Genomic DNA, 23969 nt, shown 5'->3' on the forward strand with positions numbered 1-23969 from the left:
CAAGCCAAAGTACCATCATGCTTCAAATTTGCCAACATCATCCCAGTGCCAAAGAAACCCCAGATCTTATCACTCAACGATTACCGGCCCGTTGCACTGACTCCTATCATAATGAAGTGCTTTGAGAGACTGGTTAAAGAGCACATCACCTCCAGTCTCCCCTCCTCATTCGACCCCTTTCAGTTTGCCTACAGGACAAACCGCTCCACCAGGGATGCCATCTCCTCTGCGCTTCACCTGAGCCTGACACATCTAGAGGAGAAGAACACCCATGTGCGGATGCTGTTCCTGGACTTCAGTTCAGCATTCAACACCATCATCCCACAACATCTGGTAGACAAGATGAGACTCCTGGGTTTCAACACCCCCCTGCGGAACTGGCTGCTGGACTTCCTCTGTGACAGACCCCAATCAGTGCGGATAGGTCAGAACAGTTCAGATGTCATTTACCTCAGCACGGGCTCCCCCCAAGGCTGCGTCCTAAGCCCCTTGCTGTTCACCTTGATGACACACGACTGCGTCCCTAGGTCCGCCACAAACCACATCGTGAAGTATGCTGACGACACAACAGTGGTGGGCCTCATCAGGGATGACAACGACCTGGCCTACAGAGAGGAGGTGGAGCAGTTGGTGGGCTGGTGCAGGGACAACAGCCTGGTCCTGAATGTCGACAAAACTAAAGAGATCATTGTCGACTTTAGGAAAAACCAGCCCAACCATGCCCCACTTTGCATCAACAACAAGGCTGTGGAGGTTGTCAGCAGTATCAAGTTCCTAGGGGTGCACATTACAAACAAACTCACCTGGTCCGTAAACACTGCATCACTGGTTAAGAGGGCACAGCAGCGCCTGTACTTCCTGCGGAGGATGAGGAGAGCCCACCTGCCCCCACCCTCCCTCATTACATTCTACAGGGGCACCATAGAGAGTATCCTGACCAGCTGTATCTCTGTGTGGTGTGGAGGCTGCAGCGCTACCGACTGGGGTAGTGTGAGGAGGGTAACGAGGACAGCAGAGAAAATAATCGGGACTACACTTCCCTCCATTCAGGACATTGGCCAGAAGCACTGCCTATCCCATGCAAAAAACATTACCGGGGACCCCTCTCACCCCCATCATGGACTGTTCACTCTGCTAGCCTCTGGGAAGAGGTACTGCAGTGTGCGGTGCAGGACCACCAGGCTCCGCAATAGTCTAGTCCCCCTGGCCATTAGACTGTTAAATGGTCAATCTAACATATAGTTAACTTAAATCTAAACGGCTGCTAATCTGACTTTTGCACTACTGGCAGTTTTTTTTATAGCTTGCCACTCCTTGCACATTGCTCTCTGCACTATTGTAATTACAGCGTTATTGTTACAGTGTTAATGTTACTGTGTACCTGACTTGTTAACCTGACTGCCCATATTGCACATCTGGTTAGCTACTCTTCTTGCACTATCGGCACTATGGTAAAATACTACACGTAGCCAAAATACAATACAACATTATTTATATCTGTACATTCAAGGAAACTGTGGGGGTCAGATGCATCGACATTTCGTTCTGTATACACGTGTACTAGAATGACAATAAAGTAGATCTGAATCTGAATCTGAATATATAATATGAAAGAGAGAGAGAGAGAGCGCACATAAGAGAGAATGAGAGAGAGTGGGAGAGAGCACAAGAGAGGGTGATAGAGGGGGTGATGGAGAGAGGGAGAGAGCACAGGATAGAGGGAGAGAGCACGGGAGATAAGGAGAGAACATGGGACAGGGGGAGAGATACGGAGAGATAACATGACTTGACTAGATATAGAGAGATAGGGAGCGAGCATATCTACCTGGGAGAGAGATTTAGAGAGATAAAGAGAGAGGGAGATAGTGAGAGAGGGAGAGAGCACAAGAGAGAGAGAGAGGGAGAGAGCACAAGAGAGAGAGAGAGAGAGAGAGACTATATAATGTGAAACAAAAATATAACAATAAAAAACAGTATAGTCTATTCACATTATATAATCATTTATTTCTATGTATATTTAATATGTACATATAATCTATACGGTTTGATGCTTCATTTTGGGGTGTTTTCTCTTTGTCAGGTTATAGAATGAATGACTCATTCCCATTCATTCCACTTTGAATTTGAGCTTTTTTAGATTCTTAGAGTCATTCATGAAAAATGTTCTCTGTGGGGAAAAAAACTGTCGTTAGATTTAACAACCTGTGACGTGAGACCTTGCAGGAAATCCCTTCTCGAGCATTCTGAAAATAAAATAAAAAGTAAAACCAATAAGTTCCCTTCAAAATACTGGAAAGTGTTTCCTTTTTTTCCCCTTTTGGACGTCTTTGGAATATCACCAAGATCAATAAATGACACAAGCCAAACAGGACTTGGATTTGTTATTCGTTTTCTAAATCAAAGTTGTTTATTTTATTCTTCTTTTTTGTATTTTTTGGCCATCCACCAAAATAAGTTTAAGTTTTAAGAACTTCTAATTCGACTCAACTTTTTCACATGCTCAATTATTTGTTTCATTATAAAATAAAAATACAATACAAATAGTTACTGTATTACCGTTATTGTTAACTGAAAGCTGATATCTGTTAAGCCAATCAGACTACAGAACACATCGTACTATGCAAATCACGGAAACAAGCGGATATGTTGTTTTTTTTCAACATAAAGCACTTCAGTTTTTTATTTGACATTCACACAACTGAATTTAAAATCAAGCGACCACAGCTAAGTAATAAAATGTGTCCCTCGATGGACATTTTACATTTAGAAAATATATTTTTTTTAAATATAATGGGCATTGTTAATTAGTTTTATCAAGTATTTTTTTAGAATGAAACAAAATATTCATCTTTGATAACAGCATAGTGGGCATTGTTTTATGAGATTAGATGTGGCACTCAAGAAAAAAAAATACTTAATGTAGTCAGCTCTGCTGCGGTAGCAAGAGCCAACAAAGACTGGGTAGAGAGCAGCCCATGATTTCCTGGGATTTGTTGACGGAGTAATATGATCCCATTTTAACTGATTTTCACACTCAAATACCTGTGACTGAAAATTGTTCTCAAGCTGAAAATGTCACCTAGACTAGGTAGGGAGTAGCATATGATTTTCTGGGCTTTGTTGATGGTTATCTTTCAGGCTCATTCTGTCTGCTGCCGTGCCTCTAACATTTTAATACTTTGTACACATTGGCATACGTACGGGTCCATAAAATCCAGAATTAAGATACTAAACTGATATTAACACCGAAATATCGGTGACTGCAAATGCTTCTCGATATCTGCTGCCATAGCGCAAGCCGGCAATGTGCTCCAGCTTGGGTAGAGGGCAGCCTATGATTTTCTGGACTTTGTTGATGACTCCTTATACATTTATATATGCACGGGGTAATATAATCCTGAATGATGGTATTTTAACAGATTTTTACATTTGAATACTTGCATTAAAAATGCTATTCATTGTCTGTTGCGTTGGCGTGAGCTGGCAATTTTCACCCAACTGGATAGAGGGCAGCCCATGATTTTTTGGACTTTGTTTATGACACTCTTATAAACATTTAAATAGACATGGGGTCATATGATCCTAAATGAACGTACTTAACCCTATTTTACACTTCAATATCTGTGATTGAAAGTGCTACTGTTGTAATAGCGCAGGCCCGAAGGATCCTCCAGACTAGGTAGAGGGCAGCCTATGATTTGTGGGCTTTGTTGACCTCTAAACATTTAGTGTGCATGGGGTAGTAAAATCCTGTATGAAGGTACCTTACTGAATTTTACATTTAAATACTCGTGATTTAAGATGCTACTTGATAAATGTGTCATAGCGTAAGCCAACCAAATCCTCCAGACTGCGCAGAGAGTAGCCTATGATTTTCTAGGCTGTGTTGATGATCCCCTGTCAGGTTCTCCTGTCGGCTGCTGTGCTTACAGCATTTTAATACTTTCATATAATCCGGAATTGGAATATTTAGCTGATTTCTACACTTGACTACCCATTATTTAACTTTCTAAATTTGTGTTTGTTGTCTAGCGGATTTCGGTGTGTCTGCTAAAAACACCAAAACTCTCCAGAGAAGAGATTCTTTCATCGGGACGCCATATTGGTGAGTTTAATATTAAAAAAAAAAAAAAAAAAAACCTGTTGAGAACTTGTATATACAGAACTGATTTCAAGGCAGATTAAACTCATTTTGGAAGCTGAGCTCTCTTTCCCCTTCTTTTCCCTTTTTTCTATTTTGATAACATTTTTTTTCCTTTTTGTTTCTTTCTTTTGTCTTTTTGTATTCTTTATTTCTTGTAACCTTTTTTATCTCCAAAATGTTCTTTTTTGTGTTATATTTTCTTTCTTTTTCCTTTTTTTCCCTTTTTTGTTCTTCCCACGTTACTGTTTGATTTTTCTTTTTCTTATTTTTTACCTTTTTCTGTATTCCTCCCCCATTTTTTTCTTCTGTTTTCTTTTTTGTTTTTTCAACCTTTTTTTCCTTTTCCTTTTTCTTTTCCATTTTCCTCATTTTCCTTGCTTTTTTCTAAAGTCTTCTTATTTGTTTTTGTTCCTTTTTTTCAAAGTTTTTCTTTTCTTTTTTTCCATTTTCCCTTTATTCCCTAGTTTTCTTTTGTCTTTCTGTTTTTTTTTTCTTTTTTTGTTCTTTTTAGTTCTTGGGCATTTTTTCCCATTTCCCCCTTTTTTCTTTTTCTCTTCTTTCCTTTATTTTGGGACTTTTTCCTCCTAGTCTTATTTTTTTCTTTTATTCTTTTTTTTCTTTGGCTGAGCAAAAAAAACCCATTTGGTTTGGTCAGTTTGAGTCTTGGTAATTTGTGAAAAATGTTTACTCGTTTTTGTTTGCACTACACAATACAGTGACATCTAGTGTTCAAATATTATACACTGTCCCTTTAAGGCTCCATGTTTTTTTTCTTTTCTTGTTTTGTCTTTCACTAGGATGGCCCCAGAGGTGGTTATGTGCGAAACCATGAAGGACGCGCCGTACGATTATAAAGCCGATATTTGGTCCCTGGGAATCACGTTGATTGAATTAGCCCAGATCGAACCCCCCCACCACGACCTCAATCCCATGCGGGTGCTGCTGAAGATCACTAAAGCGGATCCTCCCACACTAGATCAACCCAATAAATGGTGAGGAAAAGAAAGTATGGGAAATTGTTCAACAGAGCCTCAATGACTCATTCTTTATAACAGCGTTTCTCAAGTTATAAAATAATGCTAACAAGAAGCAAAAACGGAGGGTCAATTACACCGTAGATGACGAAAACGCCCTGCCTGATCTCTTCTTCTTTTTTTAGTCAATTGATGCTGTCCCAATTGTGTTTTTGAGAGGGCCCACATCTCATTTCATTGTGGTTTTGGTTGTTTTATTACTCCCCCCATAATAATTGGTCCCAAGAAAGTTAGTGATGAGGGGAAGGGAAAGTGGAAAACAGTGACGACAACAATCGAGGTGAAGAAGGAAATGATTGCGACTAATACAAATATTGTAAGAGTGTCTGCCATTTAGGTAGTGCCCGAAGGTAAAGCAAATCATTTTGAAAAGTTGTATTTCTAGTTTTTTGACCAGTACGTCACACAGGCCAGACTAGTAGGTTTAGGAGAAAGAGAGGAAGGAAGTGAGAGAGAGAAAAAGAGAAAGATACAGAAGAAAAGATAGATCAAAATAGAAAGGAAGAACAAGGGAGACAGTATAAGCGAGACGGTAAAGAAGAAAAAGTGTGAAAGAAATAGAGAGCACAAGAGAGAGAGCTAGAGAGAGCACGAGAGAGAGAGAGAGCACAAGAGAGAGCACGAAAGAGAGAGAGAGAGCACGAGAGAGAGTGAGCGAGAGTGAGCGAGAGAGAGAGAGCACGAAAGAGAGAGCACGAAAGAGAGAGCACGAGAGAGAGAGCACGAGCGCGAGAGAGCGCGAGAGGGAGAGAGCGCGCGAGAGAGAGAGAGAGAGCACGAGAGAAAGACAGAGAGAGAGCACAAGAGAAAGAGAGAGAGAGCACGAGAGAAAGAGAGAGAGAGAGAGAGAGCACGAGAGAAAGAAAGAGAGCACGAGAGAGAGAGAGAGAGAGAGAGAGAGAGAGCATGAGAGAAAGAGAGAGAGCACGAGAGAAAGAGAGAGAGAGCACGAGAGAGAGAGAGCACGAGAGAAAGAGAGAGAGAGAGCATGAGAGAAAGAGAGAGAGAGAGCACGAGAGTGAGAGAAAGGGAGAGAGAGATGGTGAAAAAAGCGAAAGGGACAGAAAAAGGGAAAGAACGAAAGAGAGAAAGTGAGAAATAAAGGGAATGAGAAAGAGAGTGGGGAAAAAGAAGGTAAGAGAAAAAAATAAAAAAGGGAAACAGAGTTACGAAAAGAGGGGGAAAATAGAGCAAAAAGAGCAAGAAAACGAGAGAGAAAGAAAAAAATAGAGAGGAGGAGAGAGGCAGAGGAAGAAAGGGAGGAGAGAGAGGGAGAGAGAGAGGATGGGGAGAAGGAGAGATGGAGAGACTACTGTTGGTTGTTTTGCGAGTGGTGACTGGCTTGGGTGACATATTTAAAACTGCGGCGCATATTTCTCTATCGCGCGTCTCTTAATATTATCTTACGGGCCGGATTTAAACCCTCAGAGTGCGGCTCCGGCACGCTGGCCGCCTGTTTGATACCTGTGCCTTAAGTCATCTGTACAGAGCCATTTCTTCCACGTACCTCTAACAAGGTGCGGTATGTTTCCATTTACTACCTCCATGACATAATACTCGGAACATCGAAGCGAAAAACGAAAATGCCGAGCATTGAGTTTTTCCACTCCTTCCTTTTACGAGGCGGGATTCACTACGCCGCTTTCAGAAACGTGCTGAAAAGCACAGGCCCCGCGCCGCTTCACTCGTTCCTTTTCACCGAAACTAGCCGTGCAACAAAATGACCCGTTTCACACTTTTCTGGGCGACATTAAGCTTTTTTGTGCGTCTCCATTTTGTTTTCTCCTCGTGATAAGAAAAGCATTTAATATTTAGTATAAAAACAAGTGTTATGTATGTTTTTACTCCGCTTGCAATGAAGAATGCTTATTGAATAGTCTTTATTGTCATTGATATCAACGTTGTGAAACATTGCGGGCAATGAGATTGGACATAGCACTCTAGGGTAAACATGTAACACAATACTTTAAAGAGAAAAGTTAGATAAAAGACAGTCAGGATAAATAGGCCAAATATTTACAAGGTATTGCTTAGAGCAGTGATTTTCAACCACTGTGCCGCGACACACTAGTGTGCCGTGAGAAATTATCCAATGTCACATTTTAACATTTGAAATTTTATAAAACACTTATGAATCATTTTCTGCAAATATTATGTCATTGTCAAGTCATGTTTATTTGTGACGCCCTTAATCACAAAGAGTCTCAAAGGGCTGCACAGACCACAGATAGCAAACCACAGACTATTATCACACCATAAATTCAAAATTGTCATTTACATATCTTTGTAAGAGTAGGTCTAGGTGTTTCCAAATGTTCGGAGATACAGTTTACAACCATAAAAACTTTGCTTTTGTGTATTTTACTTTGGCCATTTTTAGACATTGTGAAAGAGTTGTAAATGTTTGACTTCTGTTTTTTTAAAGGGAAGTTATGGAGCCAGACAGATGGTTTGTCAGGTGTATGTGCTGTAAAAACTGGGGGTATTATAAATTATATTGTAATTAAACATACTGTTGCATTGTATAACATATTTGGCTAGTGGTGTGCCGCAAAATTTTTCCAATGTAAAAAACATGCCCTGGCTCAAAGAAGGTTGAAAAACACTGGCTGACTAAGTTATAATAATACGTGTAGTGAAATAATGCACCGTAACAGTATTCTAATGAAAAGTAGTGCAATTACATTTAAAAGTAACAAAACAAATTCCCTAATAAGTTGTAAGATGTATATTTTCACAGTTTTGCATGCTAGTTTAGGGTGGATAAGGAATCCCAACTCATTCTAGAGGTTCGCTCCTAAACCCTTTCTTGTTATTACACATCCTAGGTTCCAAAAGCAGATCCACCCTACAAGGGTGCGTGATTTAAAGAACCGCAACGTGATTATCCAATAGCGACAATCATGTAATAGTCAAAACAACGAACAGTGCTCAATAATAGTCAAAATAGCGAACTGCCATCCTATGAAATCTCCTTTGCAGGCTTCTAACCATAGAAAAAATGAATAATCCCATCATTAAACTAGGAGATTTTAATAAAAAGAAAGGGTGCTGATGAAGACCTTTGGAACAATCTTAATATTTGTACATCTTCAGGGTTTGTCTAATCTTCTCATTGCAAGCTAAATAATTCATTCATGGTGTCAAATCTCCTTGTTTTAAGTGTCTGTTATAAACGTATCACTGTGTTTGTGGCTGTTTTACAGGTCTCAAGAATTTAAAGATTTCCTGAGGAGAGCTTTGGATAAGAATCCTGAGACCCGTCCCACTGCTGTTCAACTCTTGAGGGTAAGGCAAGATCCATTACATTTAATACTACAGACGCTCCCCTACTTATGACCATTCAACTTACGAAAAACGGTTGATACAAAAAATAAATAAATCTGGATGTCGAAAAATATCCGGACATTGCTGTAAGTTTTATTTTGTATCGTGTGCACCTTTTTGAGAGTACAGGACAGTACTGTAGTGCTTCTTTCCGCCACTACCGGCGTTTGGCACTGTAAGAGGTCACCCAGCATCCACCCCGAAGAAGAAATCTGGCTTCCTCTTGCTAGTTCGTGTGTAAACATCCTATACTGTAGCTCCAGAACTGTTTAATATCTCATGCATCCATTTAATATGGTTGTTGTAAAGTGTGAGGAAGAGGCGAGCCGTTTCTCTTTAAATGAAAGTGCAATAAGAAAGCTTGATGCGGTTGACAAAATGGTTGGATCACTTTTTTTCGGCCACTTTTTACCTCAGAGGAGGAAGTCGCCTAATTCTAGAAGCCCATCTTCCAAAATTAAGTTAAACTTAATTTTATTCATCTTTATAGAGCATATTTTTAATGAAATGTTTATTTTTTAGTACAAAACAATACAGGTTACTTACTGCGGCTTATTCAGTGATGCGGCCAATTTAACGGCCGCTACCATTAACTGCCCTGTCAAAGCTATATTATTATTATTAAAGCTTTGAAAACTCTCTCGGTGTACCGTCTTTCTTTGTAAATATGTTAAACCCATGTATAATATGTATTTGCAACTGTATATTTTTGTAATGTATTTATTTGTATTTATTTTAGACACTTATTCTGATACGGGTGAACAAAAAATGAGGGGCGGAATAAACGCGGGGTGCCGAGTTTAAGTTGGTTAAAGAAAAAGGAGTTGCGTGAATAAATGTGTTTATCTGATATATTTTTCCCACCCTTACCTTTGGAAATATACACCTTTTTCCTTGGATTACTTTCAACGGGACCTGGACTCTGCAGGTCTGCATCAAACCCTAAGCATCGGTATCATTTTCTGTTAATTTTGCCGGCTGTGATTTTTAGACTGTGGACTTTAACGAAGGACATTTAGTTTCAATCGCGGAACTTGAAGTCGGGTTTGGGTTAATTTTGTGTTTGTGTTACATGTTTAAATGTGTGCGCATGCGGCTTATATACAGGTGCGGTTTGTGTATGTACAAAATCTGTTTTCCTCTTAAAATGTGGTGGGTGCGGCTTATAATCAGGTGCGCTCTATAGTCCGGAATTTACGGTAAGCCTTAAACATACTTCTATAAACCATAAATGTACAAAATATAGCACTGAAGCAACTTACGAACAAATTCAACTTACAAACGATCGTTCGTAAGTAGGGCAGCGTCTGTACTGAGCCAGACATGTGATTAAATAGAACAATATTTGTGATTAGAACGTTTTGTTGTTGTTTTCTGTTAAAATGGTGGATGTCTCAGATGTGTATGGTGGCTTTGGCCTCTGGATTCTTGTCATTAATGTTTATTTCGTATTTTCCAGTGCTGTTAATAACTTTTGTGATCTTACCTTAGGGGCCGGTCACACAGCCGTTTGCGGCTGAATCACGGCTAAAATTTTGCGTTTTTTTTTTGCCTGTGGTTGCCCGGGATGGAAAATGCGCAAAATTGGCCAACCCGCTGTTCATCGGTGGTATGCCCGCAAAACAGACGCCGGCGACTGTTCCGCTTCCTCATCGCGTCATTTCTGCGTCATTTTCTCGTGTGGACCACGGGTATAAAAGCTCCCGAGCCGGTGTTGTGCCCAAATCCGACTCCTAGCAACACCCACACCGCCCCACCCCCACGCGTGACTTTTTCATCCACGTTAACAAACGCATTTTGTAGAATACGATCGCACTTTATTGTTTAAATAAACGCGTTAGACTAGGATCTCCCAATTGTTATAATTAGCTCGCTTTATTGTTTTAATAAGCGTTTTATATAGAATACGATCGCTTTTGTTGGAAGCGCAGCAGAATGCGCGTTCACGCGAGGGGGGGAGGATTTACCGTTCGATTACGTTCACAACAAAAACAAAGACGGAATGGTTTAAGTTGTAATACATTTGCAACAAATGCAAGACGAAGTGGTTTTAGTTATATATTCGCCATTACATTCCCTAAAAGTGAGATAAAACGAGGTAAAAGTAGTTGTAGCGAGGAGATGCAAATCTCGGCACCGGGCTGTAGTAATCATAACCGCACAAGACACAGTCTCGTGAAGATCAGGATTTCAAGCTGTGGAATCATTTTTATTTTATTATCTTGAAAAGAAACGTCAAGAAATAAAAATGGATTAAGACGAGTTCACTACGCTGACGGGGGGGGGGGGGGGGTGATTGGGGGGCTTAATGGTTATTGGTCTATCTTCTTTATTCATTATCCATTATCGATCAGTTCATAATACGCTACAAAGCTTCGGAGCCGGGACTCTCACTCTCAGCCAAAAGGCCACGCTAAGGTCCTGGCATTAAAGCCTTGCTGTGACCATTGCGAATGCACCGAAAGATTTATTCGAAATGAAGAGAAACTACGCTGACGGGGATCCATGTTCACCCCCTTGACGTCACGAGCACAACTGACGTGTGCTCGGCATTCGCGCTGTTTATACGCGGAGAAAGGCGTTTGACGTCACACGCGTAACACGCTAATTTCAGGTAATAACACCGCGATACAGGCGCAGAACATGCTATTACCATGCTCCACCCACGATTACCCGCTGAAATTTCCCGTCCTACCCATGTGTAAGCAAGCCCTGGCCGCGGCCAGAGCACGTCGTTCCGCGTCATTTCCGCGTCATTTCCTCGTGTTGACCACGTGTGCGGCACGCGGTTTAACACGTGCTCAAACTTTTGAGCAGCTCAAAAGTTTTGAACGCGGCCAACCACGTGAAAATTTCCGACCGCGAGTAAAGCACTGCTCTATCTCGTCTATATGGCGGTCTCAAAACGTCCAACAGCGCCCAACAACATCTGCTTCACGGTCAGAAATATCTGGCCGTGGTTCAGCCTCAATACGCTCGTGAAAGACTGTGTACCCGCGCTCTGAAGAATTGAGCAGCGCCAAACAGTTTCGCGCTGCCACCCGCGCGCGAATTTCCGACCTCGTGTTAAGCACCGCTGTATCTCGTCTGAATAGCGATCTCAATTCGTCCAATAGCGTCCGCCTCAAAGGCAGAAATTTCTGGCCGTGATTCAGCCGCAAATGTCTGTGTGACCGGCCCCTTATAGCTCTTAGAACATATGAAGTTTCTTGTGATGAATGGGTCGAGGTTGAATGTGCCTACCATCTGTAATAGGACACCGCTCAGCATTTAAACTTCCTGCCTCTTTAGACAAAAAGCTGAGTGTCGTTTCTTATATAGTAAGGTTTAAAAGTGTAAAAAAATAATGTGACAAGAAATGTGTAGCATCTTGTTTGCCCGACTATGGTTTCTTCCTCTTTGGTCAGCCGCTGCAGTGAAATTCTATGTAAATAATGCATGGCAAGTCTTCTTATCTACTTTGTCTTTACGATCTCGGCTTTTGAAAGTGCACTTTGAGAAAAATGAGCTTCGGAAAACCTTGATTGAGCGGATATCAATTAGTGATGGTTCGGATTTCAGTTGCCTCCTGTTTCGCTTTCACGTTATGTTTTAGCAGAAGTACTGTAATTCCTCGTTTATTGCGGTTGATGGGGAACATAAGACCAGTGAAATGCAAAAATCTGCAAAGGAGGCACCCTCATTTTTAACATTCGCTCTGCCAGCTCTTGTTCTCAGCAAAAATCAACAGGGGATAGTGGATTGTGGCCAAAACACTGCAGTTCATTTTAGATAGGGCACAATAGCACTCTCAAGCGGCCCGGAAAGAAAGAAATGAGCTCCGACGGTTCCTGCAGGGAGCATTAATTGACCGGTCACAAGCATATCTGTGCATGTCATTTTAGGCGGCACTCCTTCCAACTAAAGTGCCTTTTGCAATCTTATAACCAGAATAATGGATTGTGGCTGCAAAAGTTGAGTTCAATTTACAGAATAGCAAAAAAGGGCTGCCAGGCCCAACAAAATTACACTCTGGCAGTTTTGTTTGTATATATCTAATATAAAAATTTGCAATGCAATCAAAATAATGTCATACGTTCTGGATTCAGTAGAAATTAGCTGAATTCTAATTCTAATATTTTAAGATAGGATATTTGAAATCTTAAAAGCTGTGTAACGTTTTTATAAGCAATCTTTTTGTGGAAAACCTGATGGATCCCTCAACTTTACCCAGACTCTAGCTCGAGAGGCCCCCCCAGTAAATTGAGTTGGAGTCCGCCGACCTCGACCTTAATCAAACGACCATAAGTGGTTCAGAAAATGAATAATATACAAATAATATCGTAATATTTGATCAGATATTTGTTGAAAAATCTTCTCACGAAATTACTCAATTTCTTCCCCCTAACTTTCAATAAAATCGAGTTACTTACAAGCAACATTATAATATTTTTAATTTAATGTGATTTTTTTAACTACTTTTCTTGAAAAGTATTTATTCTTGTACATTGAAGTTTTTGGTGTCATGTTTTTCTTTTCCTTTATTTCATTTTTATTTTATTTTTTAAAACCATATTGTGTGTGTGTGTCTGTATAATTGATGTCTCGTTATGTTGTGTAGGCAGTGGTGATTTTCTTGCAAATTTACTGTTTGTATACAGCACTTAGAGTTGTATTTCGGGGTGTAAAAAGTGCCATATACAAATACATTTTGATTGGAATGGATTGTAGCCGCACAAGTGCTGTTCACCTTTAATTGGTTCCAATGGCAAAAAAAGCCAGCAGGCCTAATAAAATGCGCTCTGCTGGCCCTCCCCCGCTCGCACAATTATGCGATCAGGGATAATAGATGGCGGAATATCCTTCAACCTGCGATGCACTGTAGTACGACGGATTGCAGAGTAGCGAAGGTTTACAGTACACTTAATTTTGACATGTTTTTTTTGCTCTCCAGCATCCTTTTGTGAGCTCCGTGAGCACCAACCGGCCGTTGAGGGAGCTGGTGGCCGAGGCTAAAGCCGAAGTCATGGAGGAGATCGACGATAACGGAGAGGATGCGGAGGATGACGATGCTATGGATCTAACTGTGGTATACCATTTAATAACCCTAACCTTAATCATGATCAGATCATCTACGGAAAATCCCTTATTCAAATTGACAACCATGCAAGAAAGCTGTTGCATGTATTTAAACATGTCCCAATTTACTTCTTTCACTGTCACCAGCCATTAGATAAACTCTCTTATCTATCAATCGAATTATACTCTTAAAAAGTCCATTACTACTCTTGTCACTTCTAGAATTTCTCAAACATTGTCCATTTATGACAAGAAGGTCTGAGTTTTTGCGGTTGCTCATTTACAAAAATGAGTTGCTGAGGGTCATTTTAGTATGGTTGGTTGGAACCCCTAACCACCAGGGTCGTAGGGGCACCATTTCCTGTGGTGTGTCTTGGGCAAGTACAGCCTGGTGGCGCCCATTACTTTCCAGGCCAACATATGATTCCACCAAGTCTCAAATCAGGCACCACAGAAAAACTAGAAGAATCAAGTTCAGAAATGCTACAAAAGTACTATTTTTATGCTACTGCAGTAAACTATGATACAAACATTCTACTACAGAAATACTACAGTAATACTACAGAAAAACGATCTACAATTAACTACTACAAAAATGATAAAAAAATATTTTAGTCATGATACGAAAATAGTACAGTATTCCTATAATACAAAAATACAACTACGGAAATACCACAAAAATAATATTACAATACTACAAACATACTATAGTAATAACATAAAATTGTACTACAAAAATTATATAATACCATTATAAAATACTATTCTGATATTAAAAAAAATCTACTGCATATAACTATAAAAATACTACAAAAAATTCTACAAGATTACTACAGAATAATTACAAAAATCAACTAAGAAAGTAGGACATAAAAGCTACAAAAATAACTAAGGAAATACGACAAAAATACTACTGTAATTATACTTAAATACACAAATACTACTAAAGAAAACGTATATATTTTTGGTATTTCTCTGTGTGATTTTCCAAGAAAAACATAGAATTTGAAAAATAATATACAGTATATGATTTTATTATTTTTGTTTTAGCATATAATTAAATTAAAACACAATACATAGTTTGTAAGATAAAAATTACAATTAAGAAAATTATATTTATATATGTTTATTGTAAAAAAAACATACATGGTTTTGGTAAAAATAAAATGTATATAATAAATAAAACAGATATAAATGTTCACAATAATTTTTAAAGCAATAAAATAAGTCCAAAGAACAATAAAACAACTATATATAAATTGTGAAATATAGTTCTTAAAAATATTTAATTTGTACACTATATAAAAATTGTTTTTTTCTATTTTAAAATGCATTTCAAAAAAATTATAAATATAAGCTATTATGTATAAGCTATGTGTTTGGCTATGTGTGTGTATAATATATATGTTATGCATGTTTTTAGATTGAACATTATTCAAATGGTTAAAAAAAACCACATGCTTTTGAATTTCTCTTTTACATTTGGAAGAATAAATTACATCATCTTCAACATTAATCCTTTATAATTTCAGTTTCCTTAATCATGTACTTTTTGTGATATTTACATCTCAAAGGATATAGATTTTTTTTTAAATACCTTGTATTTTTTTTATTTTAAAAAAATATACATTTATTTGTAGATCCATTTTATAAATTTTAACATTAAAAATGTAAAATTCCCCCCCAAAAGAACCCAAATATATTTTCAAACAGCACATAGAGCCAAACTGCATTCTTGGTAGACAGGACTTTCCTGTGGGAGGACTGAAGGTCACTTGCACCGGGTCCATTCACGAGTCCACAGTCAGATTAGAAAGTAACTTGGAACAGGAGGGGAAGGGCCACTTTAGCAACCTTGCAGGGTAAACAAAAGAACAGTAACCGGAACGCTGGCTGGAATCCAGTCACACTTAAATTTAGACTTTGTTCACAAAGACAAAATGCTGAATGCATTATTTAGGGAAGGAAACAAACCTCTATATTTTATTACTGTGACTATTTGGAAGTGGCGGGGGGGCCGCATTGGGTTAACAATTTGATCCTGGAGACCTATCCTATTTTCATTTATGAATAAATAGACATGCAGACGTGTTATATTTTCATATTTTTATAAATACATTTTTAAATAGATTACTTTCATCAAATTGTTTTTGAAACACTCACAAATAAAGCAAAATGATATATCAGGGCGCCCTAGTATTACTTTTGTTGTATTTTTTGTGGGTTCTTAAGTGTTTCTGCAGAGAGACTTTTGTAGTATTTCTGTAGTATCTTTGTATCATTACTGAAGTATTACTGTAATGTAATATTTTGGCATTATGTCTGCAAAAGTATTTTTATACAATTTCCATGGTATTATTTCGTAGCTCTTATACATTTTTTGCAGTATTTCCTTACTGTAGTTGTATTTTTGTAGTAGTTCTGTCTTAATATTTCTGTATTTTTATCTTTGTATAATTGTATTACTATCGTGGTATTTTTGTAGTATTTTGCTAGCAGTATTTTTTGAAATGTTACATATTTTTGTAGCATTTCTTTTGTATTTCTGTAGTATTTTTGTATCATGATTTAAGTATTATTTTTGTTGTATTTTGGTATTATTTCCGCAGAAGCATTTTATACAATTTCTATGGTATTATTTTGTAGCTCTTATACATTTTTTGCAGTATTTCCTTTGTATATTTTTGTTGCAGTATATATTTAGTATTACTGTAGTTGTATTTTTGTAGTAGTTCTGTCTTAATATTTCTGTATTTTTATCTTTGTATAATTGTATTACTATCGTGGTATTTTTGTAGTATTTTGCTAGCAGTATTTTTTGAAATGTTAACCATATTTTTGTAGCATTTCTTTTGTATTTCTGTAGTATTTTTGTATCATGACTTAAGTATTATTTTTGTTGTATTTTGGTATTATTTCCGCAGAAGCATTTTATACAATTTCTATGGTATTATTTCATAGTGTTTATAATTTTTTTGCAGTATTTCCTTTGTAGATTTTTGTTGTAGTAGTTTTGTCGTAATATTTCTGTCTTTTTATCTTTGTATAATAGTATCACTACAGTGGTATTTTTGTAATATTTCTCTAGCAGTATAATTGAAATATCCATATTTTTGTAGTATTTCTTTAGTATTTCTGAAATATTACTGTAGTTGTTTTTTGTAGTCTTTCTCTAGCAGTATTTTTGAAATATTATCCATATTTTTGTAGTATTTTTGTAGCATTTCTGTAGCATTACTGTTGTTGTTTTTTGTAGTAGTTCTGTCGGAATATTTCAGTATTTCTATCTTTGTATCACTATAGTTGTATTTTTGTAGTAGTTCTGTTTTAATATTTCTGATTTTTTTCTCTTTGTATCATTATGTAGTGGTATTTTTTTAGTCTTTCTCTAGCAGCATTTTTGAAATATTATCCATATTTTTGTAGTATGTCTGTAATATTTCCCAGTGGTAAACTATAACAGGAAGAACTTTTTGCATCTGAAAATGCAAGCTACACGTCACAAAATGCACACCAGATTATTTATTTTAATGGTACTTGAGAAATTGGAAAATTGGCTTTGAAGTCCTTAAAATGTGCTTAAATTTGGCCGCTCACCCCTGTCAAATATGGAGGCACACTTATAAACAATGCATGCATTTCCATTCTTATTCACCTTATTTTGCAGTATTTCACGTGCACGTTGAAAATCCTAGTCTAGGGTTTTCAGGTGCGCCCTATAGACCGGAAAATACGGTAGTTTTAACAATCTTTGCATCTCTTTGCTGTTTTAGACCAGTTTGGAAGGGGACCAGTCTCCATCCTCAAGCCCCACCTCGTCCTCCCCGACCTCGCCACCGTTTCCATCGGGAAAAGGTTCTGAATCGGCCCCGGGGGACCAGACAGACGGCATATCGGCAACCCCGGTCCCCTTACCGCGGCACAACCTCCCCTCCAGGGACCAAGCAGATTTACGAGAGAAACTGGACTCGGACAAATACGAGAGCGGAGTCTCGGTCAAGACTTCGAGTTCGGACTCGGGCATCGAGGACGGGAAGAGTACACCTACGGAGGAGGAAGAGAAGGTAAATGAGACGAACAACACATGCTACGTAATGGTGAGCATCTATAATACAGTAGACATCCAGGATATGACATAAATCCATTCTAAGCAGGGTTCGTACGGGAGCTTGAAATTCTTTAATAGTGATTGAATTCTAGATTAAGTGCTTGTAAATTGTTGCGGTGTTTCTGAACAAGTCCACTTAAAAATGACACCGACCCTGATCTTCGGTGGATTTGCAATCCCATTGCATTTCTTCTTCCGTCGGGATTGACTGCAGCTGGCATTAGTTTGTACAGCATTGACCTATGAAGTGTTGTCGCCCCCTATGGGTCTTGCCAAGAGGAAAGGTACTACACCTTATCAGCACACTGTAAAATGTGTATTAGTGCAAGTATTACGTATCAATTATGGATATTTATTATGGGCCATGTACATGTAAGGCAACTTTTCCGAGTTGTAAATCTGAAAAACTTTCTGCAACTTAAAATGTAGGCTACATATTAACGTCTTTTAATTTTGGGTAAAATACCCAACACCTATACGGGGAGAGATTTGTCAAAAACATATTTACACATACTGTTCAGATCCTTAAATATGTCGGCGAATTACTTAAAATGTAAAAATCAATTGCCTGAGTGGAGAAGCGGGTGGATGCAGAGCAGGGAGGATATGGCGAATATGAAAACCATATCAATAATAATTAGTGGTTGATTGTCCCGATCCTTCACTGGTTACAGCCATATTCCTTGGCAAGGGTAACGATGCACACACCTTCTTCAGTTTTATATATAAAGCATCGTTGTCATGTTTTTGCTTCTCCCTTTAGCGTCTCTGCAAATTTTGGGACCCATCGTATATAAAGTCAGCACAAAAAATTGGAGATTCTGAGCTGAGCAAAGGGATAGAGATAAATGCTTTTTGGGAAGGAGTTCAGCCAATAGTTTGAGCATTCTCATGATGTTGTGACACAAACCATTAGCAAACCAGCATCTTATATAGCATTGACCAATAGCAGACAGTCATCTTCGAGAAGTAACTTGTTATACACATGAAACCCGCAAAGTTTGAATTTTGTAATTCATGGCAGCCTGGTCATCCTGGAAGGGGGATGACCTCATTGTCAAGGTTTCTTCATTTTGTTCATGCTGAGATTTTAGAGTTTTTCCTTGCCCTCATTTAGGTTTTAGATCAGGGGATGGTGTAGTAATAGTCTATAGTCTGTGCAGCCCTATGGTACTCCCTGTGATTAAGGGCTATACAAATAAACATCTCTTGACTTGAGCAATCAGAAGAATTTATTGTAAATGTTTTATATTGGGGAAAATTCCACACAGTACAGTGAAAACGTCATAAACCCCAAAATGTGACACTTCTTGTTGGCCAAACTCTCCATCACTCAAATAACAAACTGGAACTATGAATCCTTAAAAACATGGCTGTGCTTTGTGGTTGGATTATCGGACTACGTCACATTACGATATTGATGAGATTTCGGTTAATCGTGCAGCCCTAGGGAACACATTGACTTGTGCGCCCGCCCAACCTAGCTGTTTGACTGACAGCATCCACCAGCCTATCACAGTCGCGCACACAGACAGTCGTGTCCACCAATCACACACAGAGCCCTCTGTAATAGCATTTGTTGTGTGGTGTGTGCTCCACGACAAATGCACAATGAACATCCGAAAAGTAGCAAAACTGAGATATCTAAACCGAGATACAGCAAGAGATTACTGTATTTTCTTACAGGGAGGGGATAGAGGAGTTCATCAGTTTACTTAGATTTTTAATTTACATTTGTTTTCCTGTAGATAATCAGTGTTCTCGTTTGCCCGCGTCCCTGCGTCCTAGACGCACCATTTTTGCTGGGGACGCATGGTCTCAAATGAACGTGCGTCCCTAGGACGCAACTTTTTTGACACAAAATTGTCATTATTACCCAATTACATTTTTTTTAAACAAAGATTTACCACACTCCAAACTTTTCATCAGGCAGATCCGCCATTGTTGTTTCGGTCTCGCGGTTCGAGTTTTCGTCAGCACGCCAATCTCGAGTTGTGTAGTGAAAAGTCCGTCTCTTTTTAGAGAACCGGCTTTTTCGGCTCAACTCACTTGCTTTGATGCATTATCTTACGAATTATGATGTTGTATAAAGAAGTTAAGAAAAAAGTATAAAAGGAGAAAATGAAAATAAGACAGGTTTGTGGTTATCCCTTTAATCGGTATATTACCAACAATAATTTGATGCAGAAAATGAATTCATCATTTGATGATTAAAACTGAATGACGATATAGATTTTTATTATATATTTGTCACCGATTTACAATTTCAACCTCGATAACACCAAATTTTGGGGACCCATAGATCTCTGTTGGGACCCATAGATTTTTGAGTATACGAGTCCCCGGGACTCATCACTTTTCAGAGGTAAAATGAACACTGAGATAATGCGTCTCTACTTTTTCCTTTTTTATTCCGTTCAGGTAACCGGGGAGACAGAACAACTTCAATCTCTCCCCCAGTCCAACACATCTGAGGAAATTGTCGGAGAGACGGTACGGGAGCAAAGTAACGACGTCCCAAATCTCCAACTTTCCCTCAGCGCAACCAAAACTCCAGAACGCGTTTCACCCGCACCTTCGCCGGCCAGTTCGGGGCCCAGCAGCATTCTCAACAAGATGAACGCCGATCGGGTCTCGATGGGATCGACTGCAGAGACGGGCTCGCCTTACATCAACGGGCGGGTCAACAGTACACGATACTCGCACTCAGGAAGCGGCGAGACGGAAAGCATCAAGAGTCTGCCGCTGAGTAAGGACAGCTTCTCTGTATCGGCCAGGGTGAGCTTATTTCGTTTTTGCATTTTCCCCCACTTGTTTTTCTTTTCGGGCATGTTGTTACAAACATCCCATTCTAAGATTATGATACCTGTCATTTGTTAATCAATTGAAAAATGATCACGTAGTTCAAATCATAATATACAGAGTGTTCCAAAAGTTCCTGGCACATTTTGACATTGAATACTCGGGAAGGTATTAAGGATATAAAACGCATCTGGTGAATTCCGAAAGCTTGAAATCTCAATTTTGACGTGGAATGTTATGTGAGACACATCAACCCCATTCTTACAGAATTATCGCAGTACTATTGCATTGTCAATGGTTGCAAAAGCTTTTGTTATTCAGGTCTTCAGCTCATCCACATCTTTTGGAATAAGGGCACATAGACCAAATACTCTCACAAATTCCCACCAAAAGATGGCATGGTGTGAGATCTGTGTGGCCAGGATATGAGATTGTGATCAATCTGCCCAGACCATTCAATCCATCTGTCTGGCAGTGTTGTGTTCAGGAACTGTCTAACCCTGAGGCTCCAGTGTGGTGGGCCATTTTGTTGGGAAATGAAGTCATCAGACATTTTCTTACTCAATTTATCTATTATCCAGTTTTCCGGCATGTTGAGGTACGTCTCACTACGTGTTACCTTTGGGGACTCTTGTTGATGCTCAAGAAGTTTATCTGGCTTCTCAGTACCCCATTTGCGACTGTTATGCAGTTTTCAGTTCAATAACACCTTCTGAAATTGAGGGACTTAGCGTTCTTTTGGCTAGACATAAGTACCAATCCTTTATGAATTTGACATGCCATCTCACTACGGACTTTCTCTCCAATGGCTTCTTTCTGAATTTTCTGCAAAAAGCACCATGAACAACTATCCATGATTCAGTTTTTTGCAAAACCAAGCTCACAAAACGCCTTTTCTGACTGACTGAACGCAATAGATAAAGAAATAAACAGCTGTACCAAAAATCTTTGTTATTAGCTCTAAAATGGTTTAACTTGTATCTTACTACTACTATTCATAGTTAAGGAGATACAGGGACTTCAAATGTGCCCCAGACATTTGGAACACCCTGTACATTTAACATTTTTATGGGTAATTTTTCTATCCATTCTTCTCCCTTCTCTCTGGCAACAATACAGTTTAACACTAAAATTTATCAAATAGTCCCAGGCGTAATACGAGCGAGCAACGATAGCCTTACAAGACCCAGTGAGAGTCCATGCCAGGCACCCTTCTCCTTTGCTCTAGCAACAAACCAGTCCATAAAACCTGGGAAAAATGGAGGTTTTCAGACTAAGACATTTCTGACATTTTGTTAGCAAGCTATGTGGGAGCTTTATAATGATCCCCTGCCATAAAACAACAACACAGTCAAGTCAAGTCACGTTTATTTGTGACGCCTTTAATCACAAAGAGTCTCAAAGGGCTGCACAGACCACAGATTATTGCAAACTACAGACTATTATTACACCATCCCCTGATCTAAAACCTACAGGGCAAGGAAAAACTCAAAAACCTCAACAAGAGGAAAACAGTACAAAATATAAAATACAAACTGGGTATTGCACAAAACCAAGATAAGGCCTCAAGCCGGGATATGTTTGTTATTTTGGCTAGGTTTAGCCCCGAATCTGTCGCATGAAAGCATGTTCAATGTGAACCAGCTCAATTATGAGTATATTATCTTAGCCTGGCTGTTAGCCTGGTCTGGATATCATTATCATTTAGTTCATAAAACCTGGGACAAATTGGCGTTTTCTGACCGAAATTTACAAAATGAGATCAGACGTGATACAACCAAACGAGTAAGCCACGTGGGCCTGACAACTCCTTAGAGGACATGACGAAAACTTGACTTTCACATCCTTCTCCTAGTCACTCTGACGACAATACAGTCAACGAACCCTGGGACAAATTGGCGTTTTTGAAAATTAACCAAACAAGCTGTCCACAAGGGCCCGCAGAGTACTAAGTGAGAGCCCGTACTTCTTATTTATCTAGTCATCCTTTGCTTTTTTACTCTCTAGCAACAATCCAGTCCACAAAACGTGGGACAAATCGGCATTGTTACACAAAAGGGTATCGGGAGTGATATGACCGAACGAGCAACCATTAAATGGTAAATGGTCTGCATTTATATAGCGCTTTTAAAGTCAATTAAGGCCTCCCAAAGCGCTTTACAATTTGCTTCACACTTACCCATTCACACACACACTCACACACCAATAGGGATTCAGCCGTGCAAGGCGCCTACCTGCTTATTGGATTGCTTATTCAAGGCCTGACAAATCTCTGCCTCTTTATTAGGTCATATCGTCTTCCCTCTTACTCTCTAGCAACAATCATCATCATTTTTACATATAAATTTATGTAATGGTCCCTGCATCACATGACTGGAAGAGCGAGCCACAATGACCAAATGAGACCCAGTCAGTCCTTTAGCCCCCCCACCCTCTTTCGTTTTATTAAACATTTCTCGCAGAGAAGGAGCTCGTCACTCCTCCTCGGAAAAAGCACGCAACGGGGAACTGAAACTGCTTTGTTTTGCTTTTTGGGTTGTGGCTGTTGCGCGGCTAAAATAGAGGATTCCCTTTTTTTCTTGGGGCCGCCCTTTGAACACAGGAGCTTTTCAAGGAATTGACACTAGATTTCAACGATGAATTCAAAAGCTTTCCAGTTCTAATCGTATAAAGGGGAGGATATTTTCATTGGTTGTGTCCTATTCATGGGGGCCCAATGCTACCTGTGTGAGGCCACACACTCGCTCAATGGAGGCAACTATGCGCCTCGCCTCACTTGCTACCTCATCGCTTCTGGAGCTTTTTGTACACAACTGACCTTGACTGGATTCCTGTTGACTCTGTGGGAATTTTGACAACAACCGCCCATTTTTGTGGGGCCTTTTTCTCCAGAAGAGCCAATTCAATGACAGAGCTACACTACTGATCAGATGATTTAGTTTCCCCCTATGTTTTGGTCCAGAGCCTTTGCTCTGAAAATGCTGGTCTTCTAGTGATCCCAAGAGCCAAGAAGAGATCCGCAGGATCGAGAGCATTCTCCATTCGGGGCACGATGCTGTGGAATGCTCTGCCCCCTGAGATTCTATCTGCAAACTCAGTGGAACGTTTAAATCCAGGCTTAAAACACTTATATTCTATAGCTAATGAATGATCTATGTTCCATGTTGACGATGTTTGTGTATTGCATTTGGTTGGATACCTTAACCACTAGGTTCGCCATTTCCTGTGGTGTGTCTCTGGCAAGTACCGCCCATCCCTCTCCAGGCCGTTTTTTTGGGGGGGAGTAAGGGTTTGCTCCCCAACATAAAACAGATACTGCTGGTTTCCATGGATACTAGTAGCATGAGAAGCCTCCCGATCTGACTCAGATACACCACCTTCATCATCTAGTCACTGTTGTTTTTTGTTGTTTTTGTTGAGGTTAGCTGGCTCTTGGCATATGTGTGACAATACAGTACTGATGAGTGGGGGATAGGGGTTGTTGGATCCTTTAACC

The 23969-nt window shown here is 39.3% G+C and overlaps 1 protein-coding gene across 1 annotated transcript in view; it reads left to right on the forward strand.

Moving 5' to 3' along the window:
- Positions 1 to 23969, forward strand: part of stk10 (serine/threonine kinase 10) — an 84510-nt gene that overhangs the window by 38832 nt on the left and 21709 nt on the right. The window contains exons 5-10 of the mRNA XM_088320492.1: positions 4033 to 4105; positions 4942 to 5136; positions 8385 to 8466; positions 13439 to 13573; positions 17337 to 17627; positions 20093 to 20449. Of these exons, the coding sequence (XP_088176618.1) occupies positions 4033 to 4105; positions 4942 to 5136; positions 8385 to 8466; positions 13439 to 13573; positions 17337 to 17627; positions 20093 to 20449 (1133 nt within the window). The remainder of the gene's footprint in view (positions 1 to 4032; positions 4106 to 4941; positions 5137 to 8384; positions 8467 to 13438; positions 13574 to 17336; positions 17628 to 20092; positions 20450 to 23969) is intronic.

This window comes from Urocampus carinirostris, chromosome 17 (genome assembly GCF_059441175.1).
Source record: "Urocampus carinirostris isolate Australia breed hairy pipefish chromosome 17, RoL_Ucar_1.0, whole genome shotgun sequence".
NCBI classification, from domain to species: Eukaryota; Metazoa; Chordata; class Actinopteri; order Syngnathiformes; family Syngnathidae; genus Urocampus; species Urocampus carinirostris.